Genomic DNA, 25,718 nt, shown 5'->3' with positions numbered 1-25,718 from the left:
GCTGATAACTATCATGCTAACTTAGCTAATCAGCATCGCCCACTGGGTTTGTGAAGCGTGTGGAACAAATAAAAAAAAAAAAAAAAAAACCACACAAAAAACCCCACCCAGAAACAAAAGAAAAGAACAGGAAAAGGTCTCTATAAAAGAAAGGACATGACTTACGGCCCCTACATGGAAATCTCTGCTTTGTGCACGTAGCTGAAGAGTTGAGAATGTCAACATTTAAAAACAAAACGTTAGGAGGGTAGAGCTGGGCTGTGTTGCACTTAAAAATGTTTAAACATTGAAAAGTTCAGTGTCAGAGATGCCCCCCCCCCCCCCCCCTTTTGGGCCCTCACCCCCACCGACACGGGCACGCGCTCCTCCGACCCCAAACCCTCCACTACCTCTCCACCCACTTTTTATCTTTATCATTCACATACTATTAATAAACAATTTACCCCGTGAACTACACTGGGTTTGTCACTATGTGTGACAAGTCAACCCACTGACTCATTTTCTAAACTGCTAAACATTAAATCCAATGGGATTTTCTTTTCTTTTTTAAGATTCACTTGAGATTTTCACTGGTGAAGTAACACAGCTGTCTGAAACCATCTCTCCCACATGTGCTCCAACAGGTCACTGGCCTCACACTCTTACAGGGGTCTGTGCTGGGACAGCTGTGTTCCGTTCTGTCCCGGCAGTCGTGGGGTTAACGTCTGTGGACTTAGACTGGGACGCTGCGTAAGGTCCCCTCCATTCCAGTCCCTGCCCAGTGCCTAGGCACTGCTCACTGGTCATGGATATGTGCTGGGCCGGGACAGGCACTGAGCTGTTCTGCTTTGCCGGGCAAGAACCAAACGGAGTGAGAGAGAGGAGAACCACCAGGATTTTCATCACGCTCACCGTCGAGAGAGAGTGGACGGTAGTCCTCGACCAGAGAATTCCGTGTGTGGAAGGCAGACCGAGAGGACATGTTTTCTGACTTCTTGTCTACACCATCAGTTTTTTCGGTTTTGTTTTAACCGTCACATGTTCTGACCAACACAGCGGTGTTTTGCGTGCGATGTTCGGGACCACCACTGTTAGCAGGAGGAACATCTCTGCACCGCTGACAGAGGAGATGAAGGAGATATGGTAGTTTGTTTCCCACAGACTCAACAACATGTCCCAGCACAGACGTCCTCCAGAGTTTTCACTTTAATCACATGCTGAGGCCACGGAGGCCCTGTCAGGGTCTGGAGAAACCATCACGCGTCACCTGGGACAGCTTTAGCTTCTTCCCACTGCCGGAGGACACCAGACCATCACTGTTCCTTCACATGTGTTCACAGTAAACTTAAACCGCGTGTGCCGCTCAGCTCCCAAGAGAAAAGCACGGGAATCGATATTTTGGCCAAACAAGAGCGAGAAAGAGAGGTACACAGAGAACATCTCGTGAGAAACTCCTCGGCCGCGTCGTACGGACGCGTACCACAAACAGGGACTGTTTTTCCACGCGGACCTCGGCATGCAGGCCTGCTGTCAGATGACCGGCTCCGTCAGATGACTAGTCTGATATTTTCTGACAACATTTCTGAGAGGCCCGTCACCTCTGACCGACAGACCCGCCGCACGCTCGCTCTCCCGCCCCGCCCGGCCGACGGTGAGAACGGAAACTCGGCAACCGACCTCCGACGCACCGAAAACCATCGCTGTGGCAACAAAATCGAAATCAGTTCAACATTTAAGGAAGCGAATCACATTTAGACAGTACAAGAGAAACAGTGTGCAAGAGCTGCACTCATTTTTTTTAGCCAAATTCTCTTTTCTAACATCAGAGAAACTCGGCTGATGCAATTTCCATCCGTTCTTTATTTCACAAATTGAAAAAAAGTTTTTTCTCTTTTTGTTTTTAACCCTTCGCTCACAAAAAAAAAGGAAAAGTGTGTGTGTGTGTGGGGGGGGTGGCCTTAAACTCATATGTGGGAAAGCAGTGTGTGTAGCAGCGTGTGTAGGTTCTGGGTTTCCTCGGAAACTTCTCTACTTTGACAAATGTGTTGCGACACTGACCCAGGCCGAATCGGAACATCAAGGGTTAACAGATCAGAATTTAAACAGGAACAGTGCTGCACCTACGAAACAAGACAAGGCGTGATTTTACCAGACCAAGCTTGAGAAATGCGTCTCTCAACAGTCAGCAAGAGCAAGAGCAACAGCGAAAGCAGAGTTATATCTGTGCCAGTGTGGCTGTCTGAGCATTCATGCCCCTCCCACACAGGGCCAACCGGCGGGCGCTACCAGCCCGCGGGTCCCACATCTCATACCCACTGTTCAGTCCCCGGTGAAGACCTGAGACCTGCCTGCTACAACACACAGACACTAAAACACCTGCAGTCTGGAAAGAACACGCTGAGATACAGGGTCAGGACACAGAAAACACACACACGCATGCACGCGCGCATGCACACGCACGCACGCACACACACACACTCTCTCTCACACCCACACACACACCCACACACTCTCTCACTCTCACACACACAGGCAGACAGAGAAAGTAGCTGGACAGCATATTTTGTGTTGCATTATGGTGGCACATGTTTTCTGTTTGAACACCGGCTAACACACTGGCAGCTGACCTGTAAACAGATGAAACACTGCTGAACAAGATGATTCAGTCATAATAACAGTCAGCTGCGCGTACAGAGAGAGTAATGTCAGTGTTTCCGTACACTGTAAGGGTTTTAAATAGAGCCTGACATTAAATTCTGCGGGAAGTCCTTCTGTACTGCGGGATAAAGAACTGTGTTTGTAATGAAGATGAAAGTCTGACAGGGAAAGCGGTTCGGCAAATCTCATTCATGTAAGAACTTTAATTTTCAAACTCCAGGGGAGAACCACAGTGAAATGTGAGGTTTGCCATGAATATGACACTTCACACACACATCACAGGATAGTAAAACCAGTCACACACACACTGAAGAAACTCACACAGTCTTCCCTCTACCTGCCACAGCTATCAAAAAGTAAACACACAGAAAGGGACAGTCTAAATGAACAGAGAAAGAGACCAACAGATGGACAGACTCTGATGTTCTCTGTGTAAGACAGACTGTACAGTGATGTTCTCTGTGTAAGACAGACCGTGCAGTGATGTTCTCTGTGTAAGACAGACCGTGCAGTGATGTTCTCTGTGTAAGACAGACCGTGCAGTGATGTTCTCTGTGTAAGACAGACCGTGCAGTGATGTTCTCTGTGTAAGACAGACCGTGCAGTGATGTTCTCTGTGTAAGACAGACCGTGCAGTGATGTTCTCTGTGTAAGACAGACCGTGCAGTGATGTTCTCTGTGTAAGACAGACTGTGCAGTGATGTTCTCTGTGTAAGACAGACTGTGCAGTGATGTTCTCTGTGTAAGACAGACTGTGCAGTGATGTTCTCTGTGCAGTGAAACGCTGTTGGCTGCTCAGCTCCAGAGAAGAGGAGCAGCGATGTGACTATCAGGGTGCTTTCACACCCAGCTTGTCTGGTCTGGAGCGTCTGACCTTTCAGTTTGGTCCAAACCAAAACAGCCGGTGTGAAAGGTGCCTTGCACCACGGTCCAGACCAAAGGACCAAAATTTGGTCCCACGAAAAGAGGTGGGTTCGGTCTGGATCAAACAGAACCACGGTTCGGTTCGTTTGCAGTGTGAAAACACTTTTTTGGATGGTTCGTCACCCACTGAACAATGGAAGAAGAAAAAGATAAACATAAGATAACATAAGACAAAACAACGTAAACGGAACATAAGTCAAAATGAGCCGCGATAGCACATGGGGAGAGGAGACCAAGTATTTAACTGTAATTTGACCCAACGAAGACATCCAGTCAACTTGAAAAAATCCACAGAAATGTTGAGACTCATAACTTATTTTCTGAAAGGATGAGAGAGAGAGGTGTATGAGAGGATGAGAGAGAGAGAGAGAGAGAGTGGTGTATGAGAGGATGAGAGAGAGAGAGAGAGAGAGAGAGAGAGAGAGAGAGAGACTGGTGTATGAGGATGAGAGAGAGAGAGAGAGAGAGAGAGAGAGAGAGAGACTGGTGTATGAGGATGAGAGAGAGAGAGAGAGAGAGAGAGAGAGAGAGAGACTGGTGTATGAGGATGAGAGAGAGAGAGAGAGAGAGAGAGAGAGGTGTATGAGGATGAGAGAGAGAGAGAGAGAGAGAGAGAGAGTGGTGTATGAGAGAGAGAGAGATAAAGAAACTGCAGCAGCAGTGTGTAAAGGTGCGTGATGTCATCAGACAAAACGGTGCGTTGACAAATGAGAAGGACGGTTTCTATGACAACCTGGGTCGCATTCAGTGTCAAATACAGGGAGACGCAGCCCACGTAGGTGATGACGGGACAGGACGTAGGTATGTCATGCAAAGTTGCTTAGTGCGCTCGCGAAATTGCAACGTGAAACCAAAACGAACCAGATCAAATGTATACAATGTAACATGAACCTTGGAAAACGCCTTGAAAAAAAAAGACAGTAGCATTTCCAAGGAAGAATCTGAAACATTTACAAGCAAAACTCTGGTATGTCCAGTGGCTAGGCTCCTGGTTCAAAAACCCCCACCCTCGATGGAGAAATGCCAAACTAAAGGTTTTTTCGGCTGAGGAATCGGTCCACCAAAGATCCCATTCTACACGGTACTTAGATCTTTGGCCTTGAACTTTTCACCCTCCACCTACCGTTTAAATCCAGGTAAGATAAGAGAGCTCATAAACCACAGGAGCACAGGGGTCGACAGTATGTGAGAGAAAAGGAGAGAAAATGGATAGAAATGTCGTCGTTAGCGTTGAAGGTCATGGAAATGACTGCACAGATCATGTTTAAACACACGCCACATGTGAGTGTAATTAAGCGTGTTTAAGAACAGGTATTCTCTTGGCTGCTGTGTACGTGAAGGAACGATGAGTCACGTCTGTGTTGAGGTTTTGGCGCCGGCGTCTTCAGCGTAAGTTCCGAGAACCCGGAGATCTTCAGCGGGAACCTTGTGAGCGATGAGTTTCGACAAACGATGGCCAAACTGCAGAGACTCACTTTCATTTCCTGGTCCTACCCAACCGGTTGGGCCACTCATGCCTCGAAGCGTGTTTGGGATTCAGTCACGCCGATGGCGGTATCGCCGCGGGGAAGAGCCGAAGCGGCTGGCTGTTTTCACTCAACACACACACACACACACACACACACATAGACACGCACACAGACACAGAACACACACACACACACACACACACAGACACACAGACACACACAGACACGCACACACACACACACACACAGACACGCACACAGACACAGAACACACACACACACACAGACACACACAGACACGCACACAGACACGCACACAGACACGCACACAGACACGCACACAGACACACACACCGTGACCACAGCTTGATCCACAAGAGCATCTGAAAATCTGAACAAACACGACACACCAGTGAACTACGGCAGGTAACCTGCCGCTTATAGCAGCTGCAGTCTGCGTTATTCACCACACTCCAGTGGTGCACAATCACAAAACACAATCCAAGACAATCCAAGTCCTTGTAATATCCAGTGAAGCCATCTAAGTGGCGACTGCATCTCCTAAAACCAGTGGGAAATGGACTGGGAAATGGCAAAGTGGCGTAATTATAACCAGTGTGTGAGCAGATGTCATTTGGCTGAGCAGGTGTCATTTGGCTGAGAGCGTAAACTGTGCAGAGATAATACAGCGCTCTCCTGAATGCCAATCTCCTTTACCAGATGACGCCCGCCTCGGCTCGGATCCCCGAACACGAAACTCATCATCGGTGGGTCGCGACGTGTCTGGAGGGGTCAGGTGCCTGAGCATATAATCGAACGAGGCTTTTGGCAGAAGCATCCGGAACACCATGTTCTCCTCAAAAGGAACAACCCTGGCATTACAGAGCATGTTACCATCAGCAAATCCTCCGGAGTGTGGAGGAAGTGTCGTGTTTGTGGGGTGGGATTACAAAAAAAGCGAAAGGGGGTCTCCGCTCCGAGAGCGCAGCATTAGTTCGTTTGTCTTGTCTGGGAGCGAAGTCTTCGCAGAAAACTGACCGAACGCTGACCGGTAAGAGGGAGACTAAATTTGAGATGAGGGATTTAGGTATCAAACACACATAGCACACCCCCGTGGAGGGGTCTGCTGACACACACCTTAAACCCGGCCAGGTCGCTCCACTGTACGGACAGCCTTCTCTCCACTGACATTCCCACTGTCAGCCTTTGCAGAAACACGACGGCTCTCACCAGAACCTGGGCAGCTGGAACATGTTGCTCTGTTTTTAAAACAATGACAAACACAGGCTAATCTCAAAAACACGGCTCATCGCGCGTCGATGAAAGAACAGCACCGCTTAAGACATAATCACTTTTTTAAAGGTACTGAACAATTCCAAACACGTAGCAATCCTCTCCTTAAAGGCCCGTGACGCAGGTTTCGCCGCTTTGACATCCAGCGTCAGACATTCTCCATGTCTCAGGGGGGGGCTTTCTGGCCAAAAAAACGAGCCCGTCAACCGGACACCTGTTCACCCCCCTTTAGTCATCACTATGTTTTATTCCACTGGTGGAAAAATCGGAGCGCACTGAACATCGAAATGAATGTTCACCCATGCAAGCGTTGGAGGCTCTCTCTCTCTGTGTCTCTCTCTCTCTCTGTGTGTCTCTCTCTCTCTCTGTGTCCCTGTGTGTTGCAGAGTGGCAGTGGGCTAAGAATAAACTGTATGTAAATGATCTAAAAGTCGAGGAGAGAAGCCAGAGCACAGGCTAATTACGTTTGCGGTCCCACACAGACACGGAGAGTCGTTGACTAATAACGCTGTCATGGCGACACTCACTGTGGGACCACACCGATAGCACTTCAACATGAGAGCCCAGGGCCCCCTGTCCTCTCACACCGCACACACAGGATTCATCACCTCTGTGTTTGTTTCTCTGCATACTCCTGCACACACACACACACTCACACACACACACTCACACACAGGATACCCTGTTTTGTTTCCATCAAACTACTGGGGTTTTATCTATTCATCTTCATCAAAGTGCACCCAAATGGCCCCAAACTCGACTGATACTTTGTGTCATTCATTCATGCTGTCCACAATGTTGGCTCTCCACATCTATGTTTTAAACGCAGAAACTAAACCCAGACTCCCTGCCAGTATAAGGCTGTGTGTGATGTGGTGTAGGATGTTTAGTAATGTAGACAGTGCAGGGGAGTGCAGTCATCCTGCCTCAGTCCGAGCGTGTGGAGCCGCTCTCTGCTGCACTGGACAGCTATATAGAGGCTGTTTATGTTTTCACAGCGACAGCTGTTGGCTCTGGTATAAAGCATGAATGTAATGTCACGCCAGAGGCCAACAGGTGGCCTTTGATGCAGCAACCAGCGACAGCAGGGAGGGTCGAGTACTACCCAGCCTTTTCAGTGACTCTCCCCAACTCCGAGAGGCTGTGGAACAGCCGCCCGGCCAAAACACCTCGTCCCCTAGTCTAGCCGACGTAACACGGCCAAAACACCTCGTCCCCTAGTCTAGCCGACGCAACACGGCCAAAACATCACGTCCCCTAGTCTAGCCGACGCAACACGGCCAAAACATCACGTCCCCTAGTCTAGCCGACGTAACACGGCCAAAACATCACGTCCCCTAGTCTAGCCGACGCAACACGGCCAAAACATCACGTCCCCTAGTCTAGCCGACGTAACACGGCCAAAACATCACGTCCCCTAGTCTAGCCGACGTAACACGGCCAGGGAACTCACGGTCAGGCAGTGCAGCTGTGTGTCCTGCATCTGGGCCGTGCCCAGCTGTCCGTCACCAGCTGCGCCATGCGTGCCAACTGGAGCCCAGGGGAAGAGGAAATACAGTCGAGCGTCTTCCTGCGGGGGGGGGGGGCACACCCACAACCCCCCCGCCGACACTGATAATGACTGGTTACTGACAGGGGCTCTCTTATAAGCCTGACACAGCAGGAGGTTTCACTCACGTCGACTGGCGCAGTCGCCATTGAAAGTGCTATTCCAGACTGCAAAATACACACACACACACACACACACAAACAGTGTGTGATGTGGATGTGTATATATACACACACACGTATATATTTACAGGTATATTTATATTGTAAACACACACACAAACACACAGACCATGTTGATGAATCACATGACACAGGCCTGTCATTCAAACCAGTTGTGAGTTGCCATTAAACCCCCTCAGGCTTGGGGTTGCTATGGCAACAGGGTCCATCTCCCGGTGAGTCATCATTTTGGCATGTTTCTCACACAGCCGTGATGGTAAACAATTCCGCCTGCCTGACTGAGCCACAGGGCCGAGGACAACGCAAAACAAACCTTTCACATGTTAGTTACGGCCCGTGACACTCAAGCCTCAAACCACACAGCTCCCCCCCCCCCCAAAAAAACCCTCACGCTGAGCAGGAAATTTCCAGTGTTTTACTCGACAGGAAGAAATGTTAAATATAGCTGTCAGCTGCAATTACAGAGTCCAAACAGATGAGCAGTGAGAAATGCTCCTGTCTAACACTGTGCCATCTCTCACGGTCTGCACTGACACTGAAACCAAACGCATGCACGACACCGAGGTTTAGCCCGACAGGGAAAAACAGGAAGGGCCGAGTATGTCAGTGCGGCCATAAACTGAACCAGACAGACAGACGGGTTAGCTGAGAAAGTGGAGGCTCTGATCTCATGAACATAAAGACACGCCCTGCAAAATTTCAAACTGGTTGGAGAAGTGCCATCAACATTGTCACTGCGTGGTTGATGTTCTCACCCTTAGCCTTTGCTCTGGCCCTTGACCCACTGCCTCATCACTGTAAGCACAACATCTGGACCATTTCGGTGAGAACTGCACAACGTGTTGAAGAGACACAGCCACTTCTGATCCGACAGGCAACGCCAAGTCAAACCCATTTGGCATGTGGTGGCCAGAGCCAGACTGGTTGGTGGACTGGTCTAGTCCGACCCTGCCACCTCAAGGTGACCTGAACCCACATCTTACCAGGCAGTAGCCCGTTCACCAAACTCACCAACCTCAATCAAGACCTGCCATTCTTAAGCCTGTCTAACGGACGCTTTCAAAAGTTCTGCATGTTTTTAATCAAGAAGGCCACACCCAAACAAAACGATTGGTCTACAGCAGTCGTCTGGTTTAAATGTCAACTTCTATTAGCTGCTAAAGAGACGACTCCTTAGAAGGTGTGCGTCGCATTTTGGACTGACTGGACTAATGGGTTAGCAGGAGATATTCTATAGTCCTGAGCATTTTAGGATAAAAATAACAAGAATGTTTCAGTGACGCAGAAAATAACAACAGGGTTCCTGCATTTTTTTCATCTCTGACTTCTAACAATGACTGCGTAGGGTGCAAAGTACGGATGCTATTTATATGAATCAGCCTTACAAATCCTCCGTTAAGTCATTAATCCAAAGACCAAGAAAAGCAAAACAGACAAATTATGCATCATGTTGTCAAATACTGCAAGCACAAAAATTAGAACTGGGCTTCACTTCACACACACACACATCACAGCAGTTATGCCTCACTGGGCATAATTAACTTCTCAATTATTATTTATTGACCCTGCACATCTGGGTAAAAACATCTTAAAAACTTCAATATCAGTGTAGAAACGTCTTAAAAACTCTGGCAACAGTGTAAGAAATTTTTAAAATCCTAGCACCATGGGTAAAAACTCTTCCAACTCCAAACATCTCTAGTGTATCAGTGTAAAAACACTGTGAATACCTGAGTATCAGTGTACACAACACAGCAACATCACATGGCTTATCTTCCATAACTGATCTGAGATCAGTCGGAGTCCTGTCTCGTTTTAAAGGAGCGCTCTGGCACGGCCGTGTAAGACTGATTTCCACGTTACACGGATGGAAGATATCAGACTATTCAGTGTCAAACAAACACAGACAAAATATGTGGGCTGGGCCGGTCTGGAGGCACACACACCCTCTCATCTCTTTACACACTCCCAAGAATATGCAATACTACACACACACACACACACACACATTCTCCACACAGGTAGTACAAACACCTCAGACTGTTGACAGAACTTTAACGTGTGTGTGTGTGTGTGTGTGTGTGTGTGTAAAATTTAAGCTTTCCTGGCTTGCAGATAAAGTGTGTAAAAGCGGTGTAGCATTTCATCACTGCGATAACCTGGGGCTCGGTAAAGTCAGCAATGCCAGACTTTCAGAGGAGGAGAAGACTAGACCACCATACTTCTCCCCCGTTTAACGGCAGCCAGTCAAAGTCTGGACACACACAGGGTAAATCGACAACTTCACCCATATCTCTAGAGGAGTGTCTCACAGTCCTGTCCGTCAGCTGTCTGCCATGCATACATTCTGTGCATTCCACAGAGCATTCAGGACAATTCTGAACAAAGGAACCTGCAGTCTGAAAAAAAAACAGAAAAAAAAAGAAAGAAAGAAACAGGTCTCTACAGCAACACACACGAATCCAAAACGAATGTCACATCTGCATATGCTCAGTCTTCACATCTGGTCGTCTCACCTGTACAGGAGATCCCCCCCTCACAGAGTGACTGGTACAGGACAAGGCACTCAGTACAGCCCTGTAACAGACTGAGAGCAGACTGCAGGCCTCTAACAATGAGAAGTGGAGGTTTAATTAAGTTTAAGAGTCTGGTAATGAAGAATCCCAAGATTGGCAAGAGGGTTTCTGTACTGTGCAGCAGGGCGCAACACACACACACACACACACACACACACACACACACACAGAGAAAGACAAAGAGAACCATGGCTGTCATTAAGTTACGTAACGTGGTTCCCTGACTGATTGCATTGTCAACTTTCCACAAGTGTAGTATACTCTCCCCCTCACTCTGTGTGTGTGTGCGTGTGTGTGTGTGTGTGTGTGGCAGTGGATGTCTGAGCTTTGAACAGTTTACCATGGGAAGGCAATGTGTTTTCAATACAGCTGTCCCGCCTTAAACACCGTCACACACAATACACCACAGAGCACGGAAACTACCATATACAGAGCATACACACCTTCTGCCTCTGAGTCTCACACACACACACACACACACACACCTACACTTCTACCTATTTACCCCAGTTCTTACACCTTCACACAAGACAGAACGTGTCAGGAGCCCGCTGGGGCTGGCTCTGTGTCTACGCTGGCCTGCTGATCTCAGATCTGGCCTCTTCACTGCATTCCACCGCACCAAGAGACGGCAAAACCACACACACACGCGCGCGCACGCACGCACACACACACACATGCACACACACGCACACACACGCACACACACACGCACAGACACACACACACACGCGCACAGACACACACACACACACACGCACGCACAGACACACACACGCACAGACACACACACGCACAGACACACACGCACGCGCACACGCACGCGCACACGCACGCGCACGCGCACGCGCACGCGCACACGCGCACACACACACACGCGCGCACACACACACACGCACACACACATGCGCACACACACACACGCGCACACACACACGCACGCACGCACGCACGCACACGCGCACACACGCACACACATGCACACACGCACACACTCACATGCACACGCATGCACATACATGTGCGCACACACAGCAATCCAAGTGTAACTCGCATACCTGCCTTTACTGTGGACAACCCTACAGTAAACACAAACACACGTCTGACTGTGTGTGACCACCGCTCTCTGTCGCCTGAATTAGCAATCTGACACAATAATCTGGCCTGGCACTTCTGAGATGAGATTAATCATTGCGTAAATGTTTGTGGCTGCTTCCGACCATGTCAGACTCCACGGCTTAGACTCGTACCTACAGTAGCCTCTGTATGAGAACCCTCACCACAACAATCTATCAAAATTCACATCTATAGGACAAATAATCTGGAAGGGGAAAAAAGCAGGTTCACACACACACACACACACACACACACACAGTCTACCCTTCCTCTAACCTTCAGACGCACTGTGAGTTCTGCCAGTGGCAAAGCAGCCACTGTTTCTGCTCAACCAGATTATTGACATTCTTTCCCGACCAGTAAAACCATTACTGCTGAAAAATGGCCCAAAGGGAAGCACACACTAGTTAAGCGTTAATAATTTCCTCACTTTCTCTGAGCTGGGGCTGCCGCACACCCTGTTCCCGCCGAGAGACGACTGCCAGAGCAGCAAACTTCTCATTGACGTCAATGAGCATCAAACCAAAGGCAAAGGGGGGGAAAAATTGGGAGTCCTGGTCATTTTAGGTTACGCGGCAAACTAAAAAGCACTCTTTCAGCAGGTTTTACACTTATAAACGTGATTTGAGGCTTTGACCGAAAAGATTCAAATAATGGGGGGATTGTCTGAATTGGGTTCCAGTGAAAACTGGCCCCCTACACTTGTCTCTCTAATCGCACTGAATCACTCCATCCACCTGAACTGAATCACTCCATCCACCTGAACTGAATCACTCCATGCACCTGAACTGAACTGAATCACTCCATGCACCTGAACTGAACTGAATCACTCCATGCACCTGAACTGAACTGAATCACTCCATGCACCTGAACTGAACTGAATCACTCCATCCAGCTGAACTGAATCACTCCATCCAGCTGAACTGAATCACTCCATCCAGCTGAACTGAATCACTCCATCCAGCTGAACTGAATCACTCCATCCACCTGAACTGAACTGAATCACTCCATCCACCTGAACTGAACTGAATCACTCCATCCACCTGAACTGAACTGAATCACTCCATCCACCTGAAAGAATCAGTCCCAAAGTCTGGATACTGGTGTTCATCTGGCTGCACTGAGCACGAAGACCAAACACACAGGAATAGAGCTTAAAAAAAACAAAAACAAGAAAAAACCCATTACCAACACAGACAAGTACCACACAGATCAAAGCCCTGACCAAAGTCTTGGCTAATCAGAGCTCTCTGTGCCGACATTCTCTTTTCTCACGACCAGAATCAGATCAACCTTTTTGTTTTCACAGACCAGAGATTCTGACTCAGCGGTCAGCGAGAGGTCCTCTCTGAAGAACGAATCTTTTCTCGTCTCCTGCCGTCTGATTCAAGCACCTTTTTTTTTTTTTTTTTATTCTTTAATCAAACCCATGAATGATGAGTGTCAAAACAGTCTGTCAGTTCTGAGGGCGACCGAAGGCCTGACCCACAGTCAGCTCTGACAGGGTGTCTGGAGCACCTGGGGGACCCTGACACCCCCTTGAATGAGCATAAACCCCCCTCCACCCCCCTCTCCCGCTGCCTGCAGGTCTCACACGGCTGAGCCAGTCCATAGCAAAAGGGCTCAATACACAGGCCCTCATAAGGGACGGGACACCGCATCTGGAGTCCACGTGAAGACCGTCCTGAGGAACTGACTCAAACTGACACTGTTCTGAGGTCAGCCACTGAAGTTTCGCCGACCCTGCTTTGAACTCACAGCTGTACGTCACCCTCTCGCTCTCCACCACCTGCTCACCAGGTCAACGCTCGCGTCTCTTCACTCTGGCCCCCGTCCAGCCATGTGCAGGGGGTCAAAAGGTCAATCACCACTGGAGACTCAACAATCTGGGCAGCCTATTCATAACCCCCCCCCCACCACACACAAATCTGATATATTCTCTTCTTAAAAGATGTCATTTTAGGATTATTTTCCTCCTGTAAATACTAAAACAAACCGAGCCTTGGCTAAAATCAGGAGCTTTCATAATGGCTCACACGGTTGAAATGTTGCTAGCGTCTGTTTCCCCTCCTGAGACAGTGAGATCAACTTGCCCCGACTTGAATACTGAAGTGAACAAACTCTAGGGATGGTTTCAGTAACGCGTACCACTTAACATTTTCCGTACCACTCAAATACCGCGGCAGTTACCTTAACACTCCACCCAAACCGTCACCTACTCACACAATCACTTTAAAGTTACCCTATCATCCAAAATGCTATCTCGTCTATTTAGAATTAACAGTCTGCGAAACTTTCAGACGTTTTCTTCCATTTATTCACCTTTAGGGTTAGTCACTGCAAATGTATCTTCATGACAAATGTATCGTCATGACACATCCTTTTCGTAATCATTAACACGAGCCATTACTAGGAATGCTGATGTACACATTTTTTTAAGAAACATACAGAACCTAGGCCAGGTGGATGTGTGCACAAGGGTGGAACACACAATATAAAGACCCAACTGGAATTTTCGGCATTTCAAAATTCAGGGAATTTCTCGTGACATTTCACATACTACTTGCTCCAATATGGGGGGAAAAAAGAGCACGAGCTTAATCCGCCACGAGGTAGTAACCTGTTAGAGCCTGAGTGAGATCCAAATAGCCAGCAATCCATCCGGATATTTTAAAAAGGACTCGAGTAGCAATTTGAGTCCTCCGTGTTCACTCAAAAAAAAAAAAAAAAAATCGCTCCAAAACACCGTCTGCTGTCCGACTCTCACAGTCACCTCTGCTCTGTCTCTATGAAGATGCGACTGGAACAAAAGTCTGCCCACGTTTGCGTCAGTTATAAAAATGATGACCCGGACATTATACATATTAACTCGACTCGGTTTTTTGCGGCATTATTTTATCACGATTATAGGGGTCACTGTGAGTTGTCTCAACATCACTACCCTCATCTGAAAACAAAAGTCTCGCCTATCTCAGCAGAATGTTGACAGCAAACAATTTGTTCTACGGTGCTCATGCACTTAAGCTCCAGTTATCTGTGAAAACACAGTCGCCACTTAAAAATATTCAACCGCTACCTACCCCTTCAACCAACGCATTATTTTAGGCCTGCGGGCAACTGTCAAAAAGACAAGCGCTTAAATACTAAATCGAATGAACACATTTCTTCTGAGCCTGTGTAGAATTTGGGTAGACTGCTATGCCATAGCTTTCCATGCAACAGGACCATATTTCTGTGCCCAACCATGTTACTCAATGGACGCGCTGATTTCACACGGCGACTATTTCGAGGTCTGTTATCCTCTTACCTTTGAGCTGCGGTAGGGGTGAGAGTTCGATAGGTGCACTCTGTGTGCGGTACTGCGACGAGCCTTGGGATCTTCTCTGTTTCTGGGCCTTTTTCACGGATTTTCTCGTGAACCCATCCACTTTCTCCGACGCGGAGATCGCCGACATTTTGATGCAGAAAACTGTACCAAGTATATTTCGACTAGTGCTCCCGACGAGGAGCCGCGACGTTCCAAGGATTTATTTTAGGTGCATGAAAATGAAAGGTGCGCTTTTCGGCTTGACACGATGGCGTACACCTCTCCTTATTTGATCCTCAGTTAACAGTTCTTGCAGACAACCCGCATCCCGTCTCGCGTTTGTTTAGGGTTCACTTAACTGTTTACAAAACTGACCGTATCAGTAAGTCCTCTAACAGCGAGACATTCAATGACATTTGCCTGACAACGACTGAACCATATAATCAAAACTACTCAGTTCAGTCTAGCATAGGCTGCGTTGCCGTTCCATTGTCGAGTGATCCACAGGTTACTGGAGTAAGTGTGTTTTGAAAAAAAGAGGGGGGGAGAAAAAAAACGACAAAGTTCCTCCCAATAAAATGTTTCAAAATGTCCCATCAAAGAAGGTATCGAGCAAAAGGTAAAGTTCGGCCGTCATATTTTAAACCGCGCCTTCTCGTAAATGCAAGCAGCTGCGCTCCGAGAAAAAAAAAGTCATATAGGCTATATCCCCTGGCGAAATGTTTTCCGGCAAGTTTGACAGTCCAGGCAGAGCAACTGCAACTAGTTTAGAGCAACCACAATGAGATCGAGTCTGACAGAACAAGGTTCGCTTTTATGACGAATAACTTAGAACTGCAGACCTACCAATTTCAGCGCTAAGAGTGAATGAAAAGAGTTATACTGGTAAAAAGAAAAAAACGATTATTATCCATGTACGCCGGAAAGCTTACAACTGCTAGCCCGAAGAACCAACCCTTTGCTGCGTCGTTGAAGGTTCCGAGCTTGTGTACAGACAACTGTGTCGTGCAAAAGCGTAGTTGATAGACAACTGGATCTTCCAATCAACGCCTAGTGAGAGCTTAGGGACTTGTCCTTTAGCCAATAGCATTATGGTAAAAGTGGGTTCTCTGCGCGTCACTTTGTGGACAGAAACCAATGAAAAGTTAGGGTTAAGGCCCAATTGAAATTCAGAGGTGCAAAAAATAGATGGGTTTGCTGTCATAAAAGGACGATCGATGCATTTCATGAGACGCAGCAAATGGGAGATACGTTGAACCACGATGCAGCTGCGACACAAAACTGTAATATTTGCCTTACACTTACAGCCATGGTTCCATGACAGTTCGTCACACAGCAATAAATAAATTACACTCAAAGTAAAAAAACCGAAAACCGCATGTGCACCATGAACCCTTTGTCACACTGTATTTCGTAATTAGTTAACTCTGCCTGCGTCTGACAAAAGCGGTGCGAGACGATTTAAAAACACGTGGCTAAGTATAGCCCTGTACATTAAAATGCGACGCGTGTGCAATATTTTAGCTCGTGCAAAACCGCCAGTGATTGGTCATATTGCGCCTATTCATGGAACTGTAACATCTATAATTGACTGCGGTTCTTAGCCCTTCATCTGACTCTCTCGTTTGGTTCTTACTTACATTTGATTTCTTCACAAGTGCATCTACCCATCTTATCTCACCTCAGTCAAGTTAACCCCGGCATACTGTCATTGCACAGACATCATCGGGTGTCCGCTTTACGACAGTGACTTGACCAGCCTTTGGATGCCACAGAAATGATCGGCGGATTCCAGTAACCCTCACCTAATCCCGGTTTTATTTACTGGGAAAACGCCTTAAGGTCAGTGATTCTTTATACGGGTGTTAGAAGTTAGAAGTTATCCGGGTGTGTGTAAATATAGCCGTTGGGCTCGTTTTTATATCTCAGTTTTTGAAAATGTAAATTATGTAAACGATTAAATCCCGTTCCCTGTCTGTATTTAAACCTGCTATTTAAATCTCTGTTCTGCAAGTATTGATTTCATTTTTATTCAGCCCACTATAAAGAATAAAAAATACAATAAGGCTTAAACATGGTTCATTAGTCTCTTAATGACCTTCCTGACTTAACACGAGTTCGCACAAGAGGATTACGTTACTTCTGTTATACAGTAGAACATCCATACCAAAAGTCTCAGGCTAGCAGGTAGGTAGGCATATTTAAGACTTCATTATTGTTATTACATAATTTATTTTGGACCACAACCACTACTGCCTGTAATCTCCACTGCGGGAAACATTTTATGAATTGATTTGAAAACGTGAATGTCAAGCATTGACTGAACCACTCTGGATATTAAAAATAGATTAGTCTTCTATAAACAGAATTATTTCACAGTGAAAAAAGATTAAGACACCAGTAGTATGATTTAATAGATGCTTTGCACAGAGAGAGGGAGAGATACATCAGTGTTTGGTTTACATAAATTTACAAAAAGAGAAAAAAAAAAATCACCAGGCAGAGGTTTATGTACATATACACAAATCAATAATCTATTCATAGTGATATTTAGATATATAACAACTGATGGCAGCGACATCTTTAGAATTACTTTTTGAATCAAAACATCTGAGAGTTATAAAAAATTGTAAGTTTTTAAACCTGAGAAAGAGTTCCTTTAAAAAAAACAATAAATTGAAGAACCTAAAAACATACATATAACAACAGAGTATACAGTTTATACCGTGTGTTTACCGAACTGGTTCCTTAGGAAAAACGAACGCTGTAAAAACTAGACTTGGTCGTTTCCGCGATGAGGTCGACGGCTTGATCGAGCCCCAGGCGTCCAAAACCAGGGAGGAGCGTTCCAATCTTCTCCGGTTCGGACTTTGACCTTTGACCTGACCTTCTGTAAGACCAGAGCGACCTTCCGTCAGCACATTCCCGACACTTCCCATCATTCCGGAGTCTGCCTCTGAAAGTAGGCGGAGATCTTCTTGGTGGAGCGAGGTGAGGGGATCCTGTGTGTCTGTGGAGAGGAGGTTTTCAGGGACTGGGGAGAGGAGGTTTTCAGGGACTGCGGAGAGGAGGAGTTTGTTGTGTGTCGTGGAAACCTGGCGGCCTAAGAGAACAGGAGACGAGAAAAAAAACACGAATGAATGACAAAGACTTTATAACGTCCATGTGTAACAGAAAACCACATGTTAAAATAAATAAATAAACAAACAAACAAATAAATAAACTTGGTCTGTGTCCACCCCAGTTCCACAAAACAGCAACAGATTATATAAACCGAATTCAGATGGAATTTCTGCGTTATTCTACGGGGCCTGACTCTCTGACTCTGTGACTCTCTGTGACTCTCTCTGACTCTCTGTGACTCTGTGACTCTCTGTGACTCTCTGTGACTCTCTGTGACTCTCTGTATGTGTTTACTATGGACTGAGTTTTACAGAACACGTTTGTGGCAGGTTCGCTTTGCCCTGGCAGTGTTGGGCTGTCCGGGGGCAGAGGTTGGCATCTGTGAGGGCAGGGGGTACATACTGGCGAGGCTGGCATCTGTCGGTCTCGTTGTTTGTTGCCGTTTGGGCTTAGCGGTCCCCTTCGCTCTTCCCTCAGTCTCTGGCCCAGGTCCGACAGCCAGTTCGCTTTCCTGGGAACGCTGTTCTCTTTATCCGCCTCCCGAGACGTGCCCGGCTTCTCCTCGTCCTTCTCCGCGGGGTCAGTCGCGCTCTCCTCACGGCTCGGCCTCGGGACGTTCCGGTTGGCGCAAAACACTCCCGCTAAACTTCGGCTCCTCTTGGGGTCGGGGTACAAGTCAGCCACGCAGTCACACCTGTGTCCCTTTCCACAGCACCCTGTGCTTCCCGTTTCCAGTCGCCTTTTAACACGCCTCTCTGCAGACTGGCTCAGGGCGGGGCTTTGGGCGGGGCTCTCGGGAAAGGGGCTGAGGACTTCACTGAGAGGGGGTGTGACCTGGTCGCCAGGGGAACCGGGAGTCCTGGTAATCCATCGGTGGAGGGAAGGTGGGGTTCTGGGGTGGGAGGGGCTGGTACCGGCTCCTCGGAGGGGTTGAGGAGCAGAGGTGTTGGAGGGCAGAGGGAGGTCAGCTCCGCTGGGAGCGCAGGCCGCGGGTTGCGGAGACGACAGGGATCCGAGGCTTCCCAGACTGGGGCTCTTTGCAGGAGTGCGCTCGGAATGACATCCGGCTTCTGGCAGAGAGGAGAGAGGAGTGAGAGACACGTTAACTGAGCTGCCCTGATTAAAGCGAGCATTCCCCTTTAAACATTTCCTCATGGCCAGTCAACATGTGCTGCTATTTCTCCCGACGCGATTTTAAAATCTTACATAGATTTGACAGAGTTCCATTTAAAGAAACCAGAATGAAATACCAAAGTAGCAGAAAATGCAGATGTGGACATGTGGCTAATCAGTACTCATTCAACCCTATAGCACCATCTAGTGGTAATCGGAGGAGACACATGTGACGTGCTGCCCAAAATGGCCTCCCCTGTCCTCCTGCTGCTCACGGGAGAGAGCAGAGCCGACTTGTTTAGACTCAGGAGTGACATACACACCTATGGCAGAGTTTTGGTTTTTTTCCCCCCGCGGTTCCTACAGTCAGGACTCAGGGTTCAAATCCCACGGGTAACCAGCACCAACACTTATTGAAGCCGTAGATCTGATGTCATTTCCTGTGGTCTGTCCACACAGCTCGCTATCACATGCTCTCAGCCAAACCTGATTTACTCTGTTTTTCATTCAATCAAAGCAATGCTGTATTTGACACCTGTGTTCAGGGGTTTAAAACAAAACAACTTGCAGTGTTCCATGAGGTGAGTTTAGGGACACAGCGTGTACTGTCAGGCCTCGGTACAAACGCACGCAGGTGTGTCAACAGAACAGTGCTTGGCTGTGAGAAGATGTCTGTGGTGTTTTACAAAAAGGAATCATTTCCAGTCCAGCTGACCTCACAGGTACCACATGAAACGCACACTGGCCGTTTTGGCACTGGGTAAAACTGGCTGTTTTCTTAATGGGTAGAACTGGCCGTCATGGGAGAGGACAGTCTTTTCAAACAGCGTTTGGCACTAAACAAACACGACAGTCACACACATGGAAAACAAACTGACCTGAGTCCCTGGGTCGTGATGGCTGCTTGGGGCGGGCCCAACCCACGAGGTTCATCTCCCCCACAGACGCCTTCGGGTCCTCCACTCTGCGGTCCAGTCGCCAGATCCGGACCATGTTATCGTCCGAACATGATGCAATCTGGGGGTGGGACAAACAAACAAACAAAAATAAAAACAGGGTTAGACAAAGTCACTTCAGACCTGGTAGCACGTCACTCCTCTGCCCTGTCGTTGGTAAAACACAGTCTTTAAATTTCAATGTTCAGCACTTGTGTTTAAATTCACTTTCTCTGATGCAAAACAGTCTGGATTATCAGAAAGACTTTACGTGTTTCTGACTTATCAAGACTCCGGGCGAAACCTGGCATAAGACAAAATCTGAGAGGTAAAAAGTGTTTATTTTTTTTAAACTCACCTTTGTAAAATCTGTGGGGCACCAGGCCACCGATGTCACTTCCTGGCTGTGACCCTGAAGCATCATGGGAGTTTGTTCTGGATTTGAAATCTGCAGTAAGGATGTAAAAGAATTAATGACTAACTTTGAATTTAAAATGATTTTACACTGAGCAGAAAAAGTGTGTGTTTGAGGGCGAGGAGGTGTGTGTGTTTGAGGGCGAGGAGGTGTGTGTGTTTGAGGGCGAGGAGGTGCGTGTGTTTGAGGGCGAGGAGGTGTGTGTGTTTGAGGGCGAGAGGTGCGTGTGTTTGAGGGCGAGAGGTGCGTGTGTTTGAGGGCGAGGAGGTGTGTGTGTTTGAGGGCGAGGAGGTGTGTGTGTTTGAGGGAGAGGAGGTGTGTGTGTTTGAGGGAGAGGAGGTGTGTGTGTTTGAGGGAGAGGAGGTGTGTGTGTTTGAGGGAGAGGAGGTGTGTGTGTTGGAGACAGGAAGAGAAGTGACTGAACAGACCTTCCATATGTATGCGTGGTGATCACTGGAGCCACTGGTGAGGAACTGGTCGTCTGGACTGACCGTGGACTTCACATAGAACGAGGAGTTACGATGACCGCTGAATGTGGCCACTGTTCAGATTTACAACACAACACACAAGTCAACAATTATGTCTCATGCAAAGTCAGATTTTAACACACAAAACATTCATAATCAGCTTATTAATACACACAAAACGTTAATAATCACTTCCATGGAAAAACAGAACAGTAATTAGAGTATGACAGCCTCTCCACAAACAAACAAACAAACAAACAAAAACACTCACAACCGTGATTTTCTCTGGTCCCTTCGGTACATGCCCCTTACGGGGTCAATAGTTTGAAAGACATGTCATTATATCACAGAACTTTGTTTGTACCTGGAGTGGTTTTCAGCCCGCTGACGTTAAACATGTAGATATTGTCATCAGTGCAGTTGGAGAAGAGGTTGGAACCTGTGGAGTCCAAAGTCAGGCCTGAATAGCCTGTCACAGCAGAATGTTTAAGGACAATTAGAGATTACGAACCTGAAAGATCTTTCATTAGTTTAAATTAAAATAAAAAACAACCCTGTAATAAAATATCCAAACTCTTAACTAAAGACAGTGCTCAGAAATACACTTCCACAGTTACTCTTCCAATCTCTTCACTGATCAACACAAGACCACACAAACCTCACTACACTAATCCATCTTTTCTGTCCCAGAAACCAACAGCAAACACTATCCCATTGTGACAAAACTTATGTGAAGTGTCTGAAAACAGTAAGGTCTTTTGTCTTAGCACACTCCTGCCCTGAAGATAAAGGCTTGCGTGTGAAAAGACATTTGAGGGTAAAATCTCGGTCGTGTCTCGGGGGTTTTCGGGGTGCTCACCTAGCTTGCGTGTGCTGGTGCCTGGGTAGGGGTACGTCTGGAGGGGCGTGGCTTTGTAGTGATACGCTGTGTAGTTTTTACGAAGGTCCCACATCTTAATCATCCTGAGTGGGGAGGTGAATCAGCATCAGTACATATCAGGACGACCAGGAGCTCCAGCGGGAAAAAGTCAACTGCGTAAATCCAAACGTGAGTGTACTCACCCGTCTACAGCTCCCGAGGAGAGGAGTGTGTGATCGTCTCGGAAGAGAACCTCCGTCACACCCTGCTGGGAATCCTACACCACACGAGCACAGAAACACACACACGTTTTTCCCCTGTCACTCACATTCTGCTTTAAAGGGACTGTTCACTTTCCATAAACATTATCAGGTCTTCACACACAGGTTTGTGTTCAGCCTTACTGAACACAACATCAGGTCTTCACACACAGGTCTGTGCTCAGCCTTACTTAACACAACACTATCAGGTCTTCACACACAGGTTTGTGTTCAGCCATACTGAACACAACATTATCAGGTCTTCACACACAGGTCTGTGCTCAGCCTTACTGAACACAACACTATCAGGTCTTCACACACAGGTCTTCCCTAAACCTTACTGAACACAATATTGTCGGGAAGAGCTAGATGAGAGAGGAAACGTAACAGGGCGGAAATCAGGACCGCGCTCTTACTCACCACAGAGGGCGCTATTCCCTTGGAGAGTGGGCGTTTCTTCTTCGTCTGTGGCGTGTTTCTGTCGGGCTTGTTATGAGCGCCGCTGATCTGTTTCACCTGTCTGTAGAACCCATCTGCGGGAAAAGAAAAAGGAAAAAAGAATATTAAAAAAAAAAAAAAGACATGTTGATCGCTGAAAGACATGTAGTAACCGTCATATAAAGATGCAAAACTGGAAACTTTGCTGATAAAGTGCTTCGAAAATTCAGACTAATATTCGAACACAGGAATGAATAATGAACATGTGACAAACAAAGGGTCAGATTATTTGTTTTTTCCCATGTTACATCCACACTGTGCAGCAGACCAACTCTCACTGCACCTCAGGTACCCCTGTTCCACTGACACGGTGCCGGTGCCTAATCGAGCAAACTTTTACCCACGTTACCCAACGTTTCGCTATGTAGCGTTCGGTTCCTAAACCTGTGGAAATGCGGGCCGGTTCTCAAAAGGAACCAAAGGAAGCCCTGTCTCCGCACCAGCACTGGCACCGTCCCCGTGGAAAAGAGCTACGGGAAAGCACCTAAGTTTTAACACCGCTGTAAACACAGCTGACTGAACCAAAGCTATGGTAAAAAAAAATGATTAAAAAATACCAAACATATCATTTTTTTTCTGAAGGTTCTGAGAATGACTTTTTTTTGTTTAAACCAGTCTAAAACAGGGCATCTTCTCACCTTTCTTACTACACCTCGTGTCCCAGATCATGATGTTTCCATCTCTGCCCCCCGTGGAGAACACAGCTGTGGAACCAATCAGACAGCTTCAGTCACAAACTGTCCACAGTGTACATCGAATAGTGTTTCAGAATATCCAGTCAGTTTTATAAAATACCCCTGAAAACGTGCTGTAGATACTCTTTTTTTTTTTTTTTTATCGTTGACATGACTCTGTGAGACGTGTTGGAAAAGTTACCTCTCTCGTGTTTCGGGAAGGTCACTGACTTCAGGCTGCACAGGTGACCTTTGAAACCTCCCAAAAGTTCCCCCGTCTTCACGTCCCAGAGTCGGGCCGTCTGGTCTCCGGACGCGGTCACCTGCCGGCGAAAACGTGCATTTCAAACGCTCTGACAACACGTGTTATGTTCACAACAGAGACACACTGGCCTGGTCCACAAGGCTCTGTATTTCGCCCTATTGTGTGTACTCCATAGCCAGTGACAGACATGCAGTTACTTCTTGACCATTATAAACACTAATCCAAAACTTGGTTTGGAAGGTCGTGCACAACAGATTTGATTATAAAAAACCCTGTGAATGTAAATGGCGAGGGCTTCGCCTGCTGGTTTTGTCTGCGTATGCACATGCTGAGAGGGGTGTAAGGGAGAGCAGAGCAGTGGAGTGAGGCAGGGGCTCCACTGCTGGGCTTTTCAGTCAGACTCACCAGACGGGCCTCCCCAGGCACCCAGGCCAAATCAAACACCGCGTTCTCATGGGCCAGCCACTCTGAGAAAGAAAAAACAAAACAAAACAGACCCATCAGTTTCCACACTCCCTCTGTGAATTTTATACAGTCTGACTCTACGGGGTGCGGTTTGGTCAAAAACATCCGACTATTACGTTTTTGTGGAGCAGTCAGGCTCAAAGATTTTTTTTTTTTTTCAAAACACACTCTTCATCATTCACACACCATGTTTATGTATACATACTGTATGTTCGTCAAGGGAAATTTATCAGTGTGTTTGGGATGAGTGTAACCTATAAGCACGTTACACTGCTGGCTAACAATGCCAAATGCGTCCGTAAGAGCGCTATCTGCCCAGAGCATTCAGCCACGGGTTAGATGTACCTTTCAGAACGTAGCTTTGTGTCGCTTCTGTGTTGTACAGTCGCACAACTCCTTCCTCATTCGCCACAGCAAGAACGTTCTGCTGCCCGGGTGCTAAGGAACACAGCAATCCACGAGTCAAGTACGGCTTGCTTTCAAACCTAGCGATTAATACATGTAATGTGTTCACTGTACTGTCCTGGTCTATGAACTTACCAGTGGAGAATGTGCATCCGAACGGTGGAACTGCAGTCCCTGAATTCCCGTAAGAAATGTGTTCGTCCGGTCGGACACACTGAAAACATCCCAGCAGCGATTCCAAAGGGTATTTGCAGCGATGACCTGATGAATACAATATAAAAGTCACACTTTTTTCCCCCACGGAAACCTACGGATCCACCTCTCTCCTCATCCCGCCAAGCACATACACAAAGCCGTCTCACATGCGAGCTAACCCAACACTTCCTAATGTAAAACAGCCACGCTGCGTTTAACAGATAGTGTCCACAGACCGATCGTCCCTTGCAAAACAGTCTGAAGATTTTAATCACAGTTCCATAAAATTTACGCATATATTTGCTGATAGGAATTTGGGAAAAGCACACTTCAATTTTCCTGGTTTATCCTGCCGGACAGAGTACATCCCCTAACACTAACGTTCGATGGAGAGTTGGCGGTTCATAATGTGTCAAGAATAGCATCAAATCAATCAGTGATCTCAGTAAATATGTCGTTGGTTTACAGTAACATCTAAGCGCATGGACCACTTGAAGGGGCAAAACCAGCAAAGAAAATCGGTTCAGTTTTCAGAGTAAGTTAGCTCGTCAGCTAGGCTTTTGTGGTGGTCGGCTAAGTGACTGCCTACGTATACAATGCCTTACCGACTACAAGTTTGAATTTCCAGAAGTAACACATCCCAAAGAAAAGATCAACTCACCATTGCATCTCCGTTTATTCACTCCTCTATCAACAACACTGTGAAAAAGCATTATTGAAAATCTGTCAAAGACGTATATTCTAGTGTCAGATCCTACTCAACAGCAATAACCCGCACTCTTTTGGTGCGAAATTGTGTCTTCCCGCGAACTTGGAACAATCCCCAAAAGACAAAATACCCGCTAACATGACGTTGGTGTCTCTGATTGGTCGGTTACGTTACATCCTGAGCGTGTCTCGGTTTTTTACGTCACATCCCGGTGGTTCACTGTGAATGAAAACTGCAGAGAAAAGTCGTAACCCACAATGCAACATCTTAGTTAAGACTGTA

The 25,718-nt window shown here is 47.1% G+C and overlaps 2 protein-coding genes across 2 annotated transcripts in view; both read right to left on the bottom strand.

The window, feature by feature from the left end:
• ppp2r5a (protein phosphatase 2, regulatory subunit B', alpha isoform) overlaps positions 1–16,006 on the bottom strand; it is a 49,337-nt gene extending 33,331 nt beyond the window's left edge. Inside the window, exon 1 of the mRNA XM_030781374.1 lies at positions 15,054–16,006. Within this exon, the coding sequence (XP_030637234.1) occupies positions 15,054–15,201 (148 nt within the window). The 5' untranslated portion in view covers positions 15,202–16,006. The remainder of the gene's footprint in view (positions 1–15,053) is intronic.
• A 1,985-nt stretch (positions 16,007–17,991) lies between these two features.
• Positions 17,992–25,133, bottom strand: dtl (denticleless E3 ubiquitin protein ligase adapter). The gene is made up of 15 exons (XM_030781720.1): positions 25,109–25,133; positions 24,668–24,793; positions 24,473–24,565; positions 24,068–24,129; positions 23,600–23,720; positions 23,362–23,427; positions 22,646–22,758; positions 22,169–22,242; positions 21,966–22,069; positions 21,471–21,575; positions 21,068–21,180; positions 20,583–20,672; positions 20,168–20,306; positions 18,471–19,243; positions 17,992–18,156 (listed from the first exon to the last, which is right to left on the bottom strand). Exons 1-15 carry the CDS (start codon positions 25,131–25,133, stop codon positions 17,992–17,994), a joined length of 2,169 nt encoding a protein of 722 aa, XP_030637580.1.
• Between the last annotated feature and the right edge of the window lie 585 nt (positions 25,134–25,718).

The sequence above is a fragment of the Chanos chanos genome, chromosome 8, assembly GCF_902362185.1.
Source record: "Chanos chanos chromosome 8, fChaCha1.1, whole genome shotgun sequence".
NCBI lineage: Eukaryota > Metazoa > Chordata > Actinopteri > Gonorynchiformes > Chanidae > Chanos > Chanos chanos.
This window is presented reverse-complemented; position numbering and strand designations above follow the sequence as displayed.

Bases quoted from the DNA above. Each gene is read 5' to 3' on its own strand.
- dtl (XM_030781720.1), bottom strand. From the start codon at position 25,133: ATGAACCGCCAACTCTCCATCGAAC. The intron at 22,243-22,645 runs GTGAGTAAGAGC...CGTGTGGTGTAG, and splicing joins AGGGAATAGCGCCCTCTGTG to GATTCCCAGCAGGGTGTGAC. The intron at 18,157-18,470 runs GTAAACACATAC...CTGTTCTCTTAG, and splicing joins TCTGTAAAACTCAGTCCATA to GCCGCCAGGTTTCCACGACA.